Source organism: Oxyura jamaicensis, chromosome 2, assembly GCF_011077185.1.
Source record: "Oxyura jamaicensis isolate SHBP4307 breed ruddy duck chromosome 2, BPBGC_Ojam_1.0, whole genome shotgun sequence".
Taxonomy (NCBI): domain Eukaryota; kingdom Metazoa; phylum Chordata; class Aves; order Anseriformes; family Anatidae; genus Oxyura; species Oxyura jamaicensis.
Genome location: NC_048894.1, coordinates 96,608,736 through 96,621,331, shown reverse-complemented (window position 1 = coordinate 96,621,331; position 12,596 = coordinate 96,608,736). Strand labels below are relative to the sequence as shown.

General features: G+C 43.1%; 1 protein-coding gene across 1 annotated transcript; it reads right to left on the bottom strand.

The window, feature by feature from the left end:
* Positions 1-2,416: 2,416 nt before the first annotated feature.
* On the bottom strand, positions 2,417-8,792 carry C2H6orf62 (chromosome 2 C6orf62 homolog). Its single transcript, XM_035317834.1, has 5 exons — positions 7,419-8,792; positions 5,766-5,942; positions 5,061-5,183; positions 4,229-4,363; positions 2,417-3,707 (listed from the first exon to the last, which is right to left on the bottom strand). The coding sequence occupies exons 1-5, from the start codon at positions 7,545-7,547 to the stop codon at positions 3,582-3,584; spliced, it is 690 nt and encodes a 229-aa protein (XP_035173725.1). The 5' UTR covers positions 7,548-8,792; the 3' UTR covers positions 2,417-3,581.
* Between the last annotated feature and the right edge of the window lie 3,804 nt (positions 8,793-12,596).

The window sequence follows — 12,596 nt, the reverse complement described above, 5'->3', positions numbered from 1 at the left end:
AGCAGATCTGCAGTATCTTAGTTTCCAATGCAGGACACCACAGGTTCAACAGGTGGGTTCAAGGACCATAAGGTTTAGTCTTCATAGAGCAGTAAGAGGTGAGCAAAACAAACCTGGAAACACTTCTCCAAGTTCCACTGTTTATACCCATCTGTTGCCTGTAACATCATTCACAAGGTCACTCAGCACCTACCTGTGGTGAAGATAGATCCAGTTTTTATCTAAGTACAGACAAGCAGGTCTCTTAGACAAGTAATGAAAAAAAAGTCTAGAAAATTCAAACTAGCAGAACTACCATCTTTCCACCAGTTTTGTTTCTAATAGGTTTAGCATTGTAATGCAAAACGCCAACATGCTGCAAGAGATCAGTAGCCTGAAGTTTTCAATGCTTCTAGTTTGTGGAACGGGGTTTGTTGCACTCCCCCCCCCTTTTTTAAGCAGCACTGAGTAATCCCAGTGTTGCTATACCTGACGTATCACTAAGTACAGCAACCTTAGTGTAATAAACCAGCTTTCCAGAAGCACTTTATTGCTTTGAGACATGGCAAAGTGCACCAACTGCAGGATAGCTACAGACCTATTACAACTCCTTATCTTTGGACAAGGCTTGTACAACCAGCTATGTCCATCTGCTTTTGCTAACACTCATGCAGCTGAAGCAGCTTTAAAAGCCAAGATAAGCTTTATAGCCACACACAGGCTAGACGCTGATAGTTAAGATGTTTCTTATCTACGAAGCACCTAACACAAGCTTCCTTGCACCAGACACTTCATCTAGATGCAAGAAATTTAACGGGCCTCTACCTACTTTGTTTTGCTGCCTCCATGTTTATTCCTGCCCCATTCACGCTTGCCAGGTTTGCATGACAAATCCTCAAGCAATGACCTGGTAAAACATATCCAGGTGATACTGAGCATATTTCAGTTCCTAGTATTAGGATACCAGGAGCCACACAAGCAACTGACAGCATGTGGTAACAAAGATAATTGTCTTATAGAAGAGGCCTTTTTGTATTTACACACAGCTCTACTGAACAAATAATTACTTTTACAGAAACTGTGCTTTGTAAGTATTAGCTTTGTGAGGTTAAACCTACACTTTGAAGTTAAGAACTCTACCAGAAAGCCACTAAGCTGAGACAGAGTCTGAAACCATAAACATTGCTTCCATTGACTTCCAAAGTGCATTTTGGTAAAGCAACTAATCCAACAGCCTGAGTTTAATCTAGATGCTCCATTAAAACAGATGGAGACAATTTCAAGTTTCATCTTTTCACTCTGAAGTCATCGTGTTTAAGTGGAGAAAGCGATGCCTTTCAAAGATGCCAAACGATTTAAAGATAAAGTCATACAGTCTGAAACTGTCATGCTCTCAGGCCTGTTGTTCCCCGTCATCTTTTTTTTCCCCAACGTACAGTGCAGATGCACTGCTATTCAATCTGATAGCAGAGCAAAACATGGCATTTGTTAGCTACGTTGAACAGACCATTTCCCAATCAGCATTATACATATTTCTTCTCAAAAAAAGCATAGTAGCATTTAACTCCGAGACAAATAACCAGTGCGTCTTCTGCAAGCCATACAAAACACCAAAAGCAATTAAACTGCACACATTGTTCTCTGTATTAGAGAACTATAAATTAAGGATCGCACCAATGCTGACACTTGAAAAGCACTGCAGAAATCCATCTAAGCCAACACTGAGGCTTTTGTTGTTGTTTTGAAGAAACCAAAATGAAGAACAACAGTCGCTTTAGTGACTTCTTGCATTAGGAACTCAGATACTTGCTTTGCTAACCAAGGAAACGACAGCCATATTCTCATTGCTATGAAACAATATCCAAAATGACAGATTATGAAGGGGGTTGCATTTAGGAAGCATAATCCAAACTCATGAAACTTAAACATTCAAAACCCTACAAAACCTACGGCTTCACAAGGACATTAATACCGGGTCTTGCAGGCCATCAAGATGGGACACCTAGCTGGAAAACTTTAAGCACTATCAGCAGGTACGGCAGTTACCAAATATTCCAAAGTCATTATATAAAGCATTTTGTACAGCAGCATTTTCAAGTTGATTTCTATGTAAGGTAAGGTATGTATTAACACAACGTTGCAGCTTTCTTGCAGTCTTTCAGGTTGCTTCCCTCCAGTTTAACCGGAAGAAGTTTATGATCAAAGAACCAGATACGTACCAATACAACAGCATGCCTGTAATGCAATTATTTCTGACATTTGCTTTTCAAAGCAAACATCTTCCCTGCACACATAAGCACACCTTTGCCACTAATCTTTATGTTAGTCATAATAACATTTTACAGTTTGTGTATTTTCAGTGTGTGCAACAGGTAACGCTTCTGAGGTAAGACACTGGTAAAATTCAATTCATAGAATTCCCACAAATAAACCCAGACATCTTTCACCTAATTTATTTAAGTTCCATTTTTTTCCAATTCCAAACAAAAGCTAAATACAAGTTTTAAACAGGTAAGCACTAGTTTTATCCAAAGGGAGCAGGCTTATACAGTTTTACTCCAGTAAAGTACTCAACCCTTAAGCAGAACCTTCTTTGTCAACAAAACTATACAGTAGTCTTCCTTTTATCATTGCACAATCTTAAAATGTTCTGTCAGAACCAACTTTTGACACTCCAAACACTATTTTACATTGTTTTATAATGTCTATTCCAAAAGAAAAAAAAAAAACCTCAACAGGTTTTCCATAAGAAATGTTTTAGAAACCAGTATTTCCTGCACAGTTCACCAGCAAGTCTACAAGTCTCAACTCTCAAGAAAAAATAATCCTCTACCAACATTGTTTCTGCAGCTACTATTTTACTGTTTTTAGCTGCTTTAGCGACTTCAGACTCCAGGTCTGCCTCATCTGTATAAATGCATCCAACTCAAAAGAATACTTTCATACAGTTATACAGCAACTTGGGGAAAGAGATCCAAAACCAAAGTGCCAGTAAACTCAGACATGGCCCAGCAAAATAAAAAAGGCAAAAAAAATGCCTACACATTAAATGAGATGCTTTTTTTTTGCTTAAAAAAAAAAAAGACTTCTTTCCCACATTTACTTCCTATTGTAATAGCCACTTCTCTGTTCATTAAAATGAATCTGATAGTGCTCTTTGATACAATCATTAACAGCAAAGCTATAAGGCTTTTAAACCCGTTACATTCACTTCTCACCCTCCAAATACTGATGGTTAACATAGTTGTTAGGGGGCATGACCAGCACAAATGGGAACACCACCACAAATGATCACCTTGTGCTTTCAGATACATTTGTTTCAGTGTACAGTCCCTTCATTTCACATTTTAGTAAGATGCTGATGCAGTGCAGAAGTGTGCAGAGCATCCTCTCTTTCACAAGGTCCATGCAGAAAACAACTAAATTTTTTTTAAGTTCTGAGATACAAATGACAAAAAAAATCCAGGATGATCAAGTTTCACAATGTATAGTGTTCTGAACATGAGTCCATTTTCTTCTAAATTCTGAAAGAATAAAGTGGTGAGGAAAGTGGAAATTCACTGCTGCATTCTGTGATCTTCCCCATTTTGCTGGCCAGTACCTTACTCTGGCATGTAAGGACGGAGGTGATCCTCTATGGTACCAACCGTCCAGTGAGTGAGCTGCTCCTGTGGCAGGTACAGGCAGATGCTGCATAACTTGAAGATTGTAGCTTTGTTTTTTGGAGTCTAGAGGCAAAGAAAACCCAAAGAAAAGCTATTAAACATGAAAGTTTACACAAGACTAATCAACACACTCCCCACAGATTCAGCCCAAGCAACAGCTTGCTGCTGGTTGTGGGTAAACAACATAGGCATATGCCCATTTCACACACACAACAGCCAGATCAAAATCCTTTAACAGCTAAATCACTTATGTTATTTTTTCCCCTCTTTAATAATTTATGTAGTAACACACAAACTAAGCAAATATTTTAGTTTTTCCAAAACACTGTTAAGTCTTTTTTATAAAAATAATTTAATACAAGAACATAAAATCATATGAATACATCTGTAGCCTATAATTAGCTTTTGCATGCGTGAATCCTATTTATAGCACATTTCCTCTGAAACTGCTGAAATGCAAGCATGAACACATGATCAATTTTTCCACTAAAAACCACTAACATTCCTGAGAAAAAACATTCAGGACAGTTCTTAAAAAGCATACACTCTAGGTAGAGAGGAAAGAGAGGACAGGATAAGTTTACCTGCAAGTGCTGTCTGTCAATGAAGAGAAACACTGACTGGTTAGGGTTGTTGACAACAATTCCAGTCTTGTCCTTTCGGCTCAGAACATGCAGAAACTGTTTTTCATAGTCACCATGATGAAACTCAAACTTGGCCTGCAGTGCGCGAGGGATAAAATGATAAAATATTTACCCAGCAAAAACTCAAACACAAGCAATTAATTCCATTCAATCTAGGGCTTTACAACCACTTCTGTTTCTCTGTTTCTTTTCTCATCTATGAAAAAAGAAACTGGGAACTGCAGCAACGACTACACCCTTGAGCCTTGGCACAAAACTTAAAAGATTTCCCTAGTTTCATTCTGCCAACACTGATATTAGTCATAACAATGACATTAACAATTCAAACAAAGGTGCAACTTCAACTGCCTCCATAAAAAAAAAGATTCAGCTGACAGAACATCTGTGTTATCAACAATACAGCACATTTCTGCCAATAACTTCTTACTGCAGAGTGCATACAGAAAACAATACACATATTGTTGTTCAAAAATTTGAATGTAAATAGCTAAAGATGCCTACTGAAGAGTTAATTCAAAATGTTTGAAATGTTTCTTTCAACGCAAAATTGTAATGCAGAAATTCCATCTCAGATCCTCTTCCATTTAATCAATTTGTGCCAAGATCACGATTCGTAATAATAAGCAGAATTTGGAATTCAAATGATTGTGTGATTTATACAAAAAAACAGCCCACATACTTTACTATTCACAGATCATATCATCAGTGGACTGGTTAAGCAAAGATTCTCCCACTCCATCCCCCTTAAAATGTTACCTAAGTTAAAAAATACCTGAACAGGCCTAAAGGCTTCATCAGATCCCTTCCACCGAGAGAACAGGAGACAGACTATCTTCTCAATGTCATTACGAGGCCAAAGAATGAAGTCCATCTCCTGGGTACAGCCAATCACATCCTGTAATGAGTGAAGTTCTGTATTAATAGCCCATTCATTAGGAGATACAGATAAGCACCTCATCTACACAGACACTGTGTTATAAGGTGGTACATATTACATTTGGGTCATTTTCTGTCTATATTACTCCCAGAACAACTCAAGCCTTCTTTGCCTCCCATTGAATTTTAATGTAAGTATTCAGGTAATATGAATTCCAGCTTTATGAAAACTACCATTCCTGGGAAAGATTATCTACTTTCTAATATTCATCTAACAAAACCACTTAGTTGTAAACCAGGAGTTGTTGCAAGAATTTATCCATCCCTACTAATAAAAAAGGCTGGCAGAAGAAGTAATTCCCAAGACATATTTCAATGAGACAGATAAAGGTAAAGCATGAGCACTACAGATGTAAACAGAATTTCAGAATGAGCATGCTAAGTTACCCTTCAAACCAGACCCCACAAAAACACACTCCCAGAATTTTTGTGCAGAAGAGTTGAGAAAATAAGGCAGCAGGATTAGCCTTAAGTTCCACAAGAAAAAATACAGATGTTTAAATACAAATTAAAACTCAGCAAGTACAGAGAACAACCTTACCCTGCGCATAGACTGGTAGCGGGGTGCATGAAGCTGTACTACATCCTTCTGCAGAAGCTCTAAGGAACTTTCCAAAGAATAGCTGGAATCCCGCACACCTCTCAGGATATTTTCTTCATAATTATTGGTCATGACTGGTATCACTTCAGACACTTCAAAAAGCGCTGACTTCTTCTTCTGAAAAAGAAAGCACACACGGCATTAAAATGACAATCCTTTCTAAGTGGTTCCTGCTAATTTCAGAATTTATAATTTTCTGTAATAAAATAAAATATATAATTGTATAGCTCATGAAAAGCACTAAACTAACTAAAGGACTATATAACATAGCATATTTTACCAAATCCCATCTCCCTCACATCCAGAACACACGTAACAGACAAGTACTTGCTGACAAAGCCAGGTTGAGCTAGCCTCCTTCTTTAAGCAAACTAGTAGACAGACATCCTCAGTTCACTTAGGCATAAGCAAGCTTCATAGGGTTTAAAACAGACATTTGCTATAAGTTTCTACACATTAGTGTGAATGTTACAACTAAAACCAATCGGGTGCTGATATAAGCATATTAGGACCCATATCTGCTAAGAAAATCTAATTGGTATCACTGATTAAACCCTAGTATTTCTTGGGAAACAGTATCTGTTAGGACAAGCAGCACAGAAGGAAAAAAGAATAAACTGTACTCTCAATACAAGTTACCTCAGTAGTCTCTCTATTACTACGAGACAATACCTAATGATGTGTCACTATATACAGCAGCGTTTGCATTACAATTGATGAACAAAAAGCAAACTGAACTGGACTTCAGAATTTTAGGGAAGCTTCCAATTGAGTTCAGAGAACAGTTTTCATTAGAACCAAGTAACTTCCATGGAATGAAAAGAACTATACATTTAAACGGATTGAGCAATAATTGCGTTCATGTACATGCACTTCCTTTTACTGTGTATGTCTGCCATTTGTTTCTATCTTCACTCACTCATAATTTGTTCACCAAACATATTCTGTTTCTCTTCGCATCCTGTGGACAGGAACTCTCTTGCAACTCCAGCTCTAAGTTAACTTTAGAAGTATCGTCCATATTTACAGCATCCAGTAGTCTTCCACAATATAGTAATGTAAAAGAAGACTTCCTCTCTTCCCTCCCTTTCAAGATGTCAGCAACAGTTTCAGGTGTCTACATGCTCAGGTCATTTCAACACTGTCTTTTGCAACCACTCCCTTCAACTGCTGGGTTTTCCCGTCTGCTTTAACCAGATAAATGCAGTAGGGTTAGCAATCATCCCAGCCACGTCTTTTCTCGACTTAACTGTTTCACTGCAAATCATTACAACATTCAGACCCCAATTTGGCTGAATAAAGTACAGCATCAATCAGATAAATATTTATCCAATGCAGAAGTTACCAACTGATCATTATTTGTTAAGGCATTGGCACCCTCTGCATTACAAAACTACAGACATCTGAAAAGGAAAGCTAAGGTGTTAATACACGAGAACTGGTCAATACCAGTTAGCAATAAGGAAACGTAAAAAATTCAGCAGAACTTAAGGATATATCCTTAGGATGCATCAGGCAGACAGATTTGGCCCAGCACAGTCAACTCAAAGTTTGCATTGCAACGCAAAAGCAGAGAGACAAAAACCAAGTTACCTTGTCCTTGAACACAAAGGCAATGTACATCTTGAAGTCAAACTGGTCAGCTAAAGATTCTTTTTTCTTTCTAAGCTGAGCACGAAGTCTGTTCAGAGCTTGTTTCTTCCGGGAGTTTGGGTCCCCCATTTTGTTATACAGGTGGTACTAAAGCCTTTGGAAACTGTCGCTAAACTATGGGCACTTTTTCATAAGACTCAAGTACAACAGAAACAAGTCATTTTATTCCTGCTAATACGACTGAATAGATAAAACGCGAGTGCAACCCAAAACCGCACCTCAGGCAGTATTTTATGAGAAAGTCGTATCGGAGGGGTCAAGAAACAAAAGTAGTTGTCCAGCCATGGCTGGACAACAAACAGGTTTGACAATAAACCAAGAAAAAAAAAATAAAGAAAACAAATTTGAACAGTTTAGCTGCAGGAATAAATGGGTGAGAATGGAGAAAAAAAAATCTTATCACAATTTATGTGTACAATAAAAAGCAACTGGCACAAGCCCAATCCATGGGGGGGGTAATTTCTGTTCTGCTTACAAAAAAAAAACGAAGCTGATATTATAAATTGCGTTTTACCCCAGCCGGATTCATGACTCTACTGATTATTATTCTCAGATTTCCACTATTGCTATGTTGCCCGTCTTTTTTTTTTTTTTTTTCTCCTTTAAAACAATTACACTTGGTGGAGAGCAGAGAAAAGGGTGCAAAGGAGGAGTGCACATCCTGGGAAGTATGACATTTCTCTGCCAACAACAAAATTAACTACAGACAACACAGCGCTGGTTTGCAGGGAAGCAAAGAGAAAGAACAGCGGAGTCACTTCTAACACCATTCTGCTCATCATCGGGCACATCGCTGCCCTGAGGCTACTGCTGCCAAAGGGAAGAGGGATCATGATGGCCACAGACGAGAAGCTGGCAGGGGTTAAGGGCCAGTATTATCTCACCTAAAGACTAAACCCCAAAACCGACGCCACAAACCCAGACTCCTTACCAACGCGAGAGCCCTACATTCCCTAACACCTCACAGGCTCCCTGGGCTGCTGATCCCCCGGGGATCCTTCTCTCTCTGCTGCTGCTGAGCCCCACAGCGAGCACAGTTAGCCGAGGCTGTGCATGGCCAACGCTTCCGGCTTCTCTACGGGCCTCTCTCTACAGAGGCTGTGGCGGGACACCCACAGTAGCACGGCGTTTCCCCTCTCACTTCATGGTCACGACTTGGAAAACATGGAGAGAGTTTTGCTTCCGCTTTTTCTCGCCAAACAGATTTTGGTGCCGAAAAAAAAAATAAAAAATAAAAAAATTTGCAAGGTTTTTTGCTTTTTAATTGCAAGCCGAGGCTGCAATTTTTAAGCCTCGGAAAGATCCTCCCCACCCCCTTAAAGCAACCCCACAATTATCAGGTAATTTTCTTCCTCTCTCCAGGCATTTTCCCCCCCACGCGAAGTGTTTGGTTGGTAGGGGTTTGAAGTTTTTTGATTAGCGAATTCGTCGGACCGGGCTAAGAAAGAGGGGAAAGGAATATTAACCCCCTCCTTAAGGGAAAAAATAATAAGAAAACGGAAAGAAAAAATGAAAAAAAAAAAAAAGGAAACCCCCTCCCAGAACTTCCCCCCAACTTAACCGAGAGGCTGAGAGACTCCGACAGGAGGCCGAGCCCGTGTCTCGCTCGCTACCCGCAGCCGGCGGGCGCAGGAGGAGCAGCGGAGGCGGCGGCGGTGCTGGCGGCACGGCGGGGAGCCATGTCAAGATAAAGCCACGAAGCCGCCCAGCCCCCCCATCCCCGCTGCGGTGGACGCGCTGACCGGGCCGCCCGCTCTGCCGCCGCTCAGCCCCAGCCTGGTCCCCATAGCCTAGCTCAGCGCCCCGCTGACGGGGGAAATGGTGGCGGAGGGAGGAGGAGGAGGAGGATGAAGAGGAGGAAGAAGAGGAGGAGGAGGAGGCGGCGGGCCCTGCGCTAGTGGCTCCTACGGAAGGCGGCGGGCATAGAGGCGCCGGCGGAGGGCTCCCTTCGCCCGGGCCGGGGCCGGGTCGTCCTCGGAGGGCTGCGGCCGGAGGGCAGCGGGAGCGCCGCGGGCTGCGCCTGGGGCTCGGCGGCACCGGGAGCGCGGAGGGACGGGAGCTGCGCGCCGCCACCCAGCCCGCAAAATGGCAGCGCCTGAGTCACACAGGCGCCGCCCTGCCCGCTGCGCGCAGCAGCCGCCCGGCGGCGCGTACCAAGCGCCCGGCACCGCGGGGGGGGGCACGATTCTAGAATCGCGTTATACGCACTGGAAAACTCCACGGTGGCCTCGTTAGCCGCGGGATCCTATTTTTACAGATTAAAAAGAGAGAACACCAGCGTTAGGGGGGCTCTGACCCGTCGTCAAGCCAAAAAAACGGGACCCTCTTGGCCGCTCCCCCCTCCCCTCGCCGCCGTGACCCGCAGGGCCGCGGGACAAGGCCCCGGATGGGGTTGCTCAACGCAGTTGGGAGGGGGCACCCCCTCGCCCCCTCGCTCCCCCCCGCTCTTGTGTGGTACCTGCCCCTGGCGCTGTGGCGCCTCCTTCTCGTTTAATTCCACCTGAAGGAGTTTGTCAACTGCGTGCGCAAAGCAAACTGAATTAAAAATAAAAAACCCGTCACTGACCATAATGTGTGAGGTGCTGACCCCCCCCCCCCAGAAGCACAGCCCTGGCAGCAGCAGCCCCCGCCTGCCCGTGTACATGCAACTCTGTGGGGGCTGGGGTGGGGCCTGGGGGGGTGGGCTTCTTTTTTTTTTTTTTTTTTTTTTTTTTTTTTTTTAGAAATAAATACTTGCTATTTCAGCCTAATCCTTGAAGAAAAGTAGGTGTTTGTATTCCTGTGCTAAAGGAAAGGCTCACACCTCCCACCTCGCGCCTCCTCCGCCACGAACGAGAAGCAAGGGCACGGTTCACGTTTTCGAGCATTTCTTTAAATTGCAAGACCGAAGACAAGTCGGCAGCAAATGTGTTTTCACTTCAGAGTCTGGGCATCTGACTGTCCACCCCTCCTCACCCTCCCCAGGCATGGCAGGGAAAGCCTGGCCACCCAAAATGGCCCAGAAGGAGGGTGCCTCTGAAATGCCGGGGAGCTCGGGTTTGCCTCGTGCTGGCTGCGACTCGCTGTTTCGCAACGGCGTGTCACCTCTAGAGAAAAAATCAGGTCGCTGGGGTGAAGGCACCTCTCCCACCTCCCCCCTGGTGGTGTCCGTGACTCACAAGAACCGAAAGCGTGTTACACAAGATGACAAGCAGAAGGCAAGTGCAGGCACTGCCTGGCTTGTTTGTGTTTCAGAGCCCGCAGAGCCTGGCGATGGGCACTTTCTGATAAACTCCTGTAAATTTCAGTCCTTTTTGTTGTTGTTGTTTATCTGCACTCTGCTCTTACTTGTCTCCACTGTTTTCCTTTGTTGTTTCACAACTTTCCCCGTTGGTTGTTTCCCTTTAGCTCTCCTCTCTTTCACATGCTTTCTTCAGACACCTTCCCGGTGCCTGTCTCACAGGGAGCTGTCGTTCCTCGTCCCTGAGATCTCCTCGTCTTCCCCCCGCCATTAGCCAAGCCCTCTGAGTCAGACACTCCATCTTGCCGTCCCTGTTGCAGGGACGCTCCCCTGTTGTCTTGAACAGGGCAGAAACAGACCATTTCTTACCCTCTTGGGGGCTGTTGTAAGAGTGCTCACTCCTAATGTCAATGTGTGAAAACATCCCTGTGAGTGGAGCTAAAAAAGCAAGGTGTCTAAAAAGTCGTATCACATTATCTCTAGATTGCTGGGGCTATTTCAAAACACCAACATTGTTCAATGAGAACATCAGCCCGGCCATTAACGGGAGCTGAGTTCAGATCCCCCTTTTGCAGTCAGAGCAGTTTTGTTTGCCGTGCTGCAGTCTGAACCCCGATCTGTGTCCCCTGCTATTTTAAGCTCTGACTCGTGCTCAGCCCGTGACCCGCGTTGCGCTGCCGTGACCGATGCAAAGCAGGCCCAGCACAGCAGGGCGGCTGCGAGGGGATTTGCCCCGGCACAGAAGGCCCTCTGAGGGAACTGGCACCTCGCCTGCCTGCGGAGGAGAAAGGAAGGAGCTTTCTTCCAGCCCAGCGACTCCAGCTGCCCTCTCCAGGGAGCTGTAAGGACAGGGATATGGCCACAGCTCCTGTCCTTTGCACAAGGGATCGGGCAGCTGCCCAGCCCCGGGCAAAGGAGTGAGTCCAAAAATTTGTGTCTAGTGTCATGCTGGCACAAGAAGAGTGTTTCTTCTTAAGGGCTTTCGAGAGGCCGCTCAAATCCTCTCACAGAAATTCAAAAGGGGATAGGGCCTAAAGTTGCTCCAAGTTGCTTGTGCAAAGATTGCGGCTCCTCCTCCTCCGCCTCCCTTACCAAACTCATTGAAGGGCTTTTTCTTCTTGTCCATTGGCTAGTAAAGATATCCTGGCAATGTTTACACAAATAAGAAGTCCAAACAACAAAAAAACGTTTATCATACATATGAGGATATGCACAGAAATACCTGCGCTAAGAAAGCCGTAAGAAATAATAGCTGTCTTGTCCTACATTGTGCTTCTTTCTCTCCTCAGTGCACAATGACGAAGCTCATAGAGTGGAAAAAAAATACATCATATAGTAGAAAAAAGCACAGTTCGTATAGCAGAAAAAAAAAAAAAAAAAAAAGTAGAAAAATAATACATCAACATCTTAGTTAAAATAACATACATTATTACATAAGGAGCATTGCTGTTAGTGAATGACAGGGGAGTTAAGACCTAGCAAAATAAATGTTTAAATGATATTGATCTGTAATTCTCTTGACAATTGTATAATTGTATAATTCTCTAGACAGTTGTACAGTTCTCTTGACAATTGTATAATTTTCTTGACAATTGTATATTGTTCTGCTTCCTTGTGGTTATGCAACTTTGTATCATTTATAAAAGAGGCTTGTGTGCTTGTGTGCCAGTGTGTTTTTTACAGCTGTGTCATTTGGTCTAATGAGAGACTGCCTCTCTTCAAATCTTGTTTCAGTCAGTATAAACTTCATCATGAAGGAAAGGAGGGAGAAATGTGGGTGGTATACAAAACAATCCCGACAAGTAGGTTGTGGCAGTATATGCAAAATACATAATGGTTCTTTTTTAGGCTTCAATCCCATTTAGCACAGCAAAAAAAATGTGTTTCTCGTGCATGTT

Bases quoted from the DNA above. Each gene is read 5' to 3' on its own strand.
- C2H6orf62 (XM_035317834.1), bottom strand. From the start codon at position 7,547: ATGGGGGACCCAAACTCCCGGAAGAAACAAGCTCTGAACAGACTTCGT. The intron at 5,943-7,418 runs GTAACTTGGTTT...TTTCTTTTTCAG, and splicing joins CCTTTGTGTTCAAGGACAAG to AAGAAGAAGTCAGCGCTTTT. The intron at 4,364-5,060 runs GTATTTTTTAAC...CGCGCACTGCAG, and splicing joins AAGCCTTTAGGCCTGTTCAG to GCCAAGTTTGAGTTTCATCA.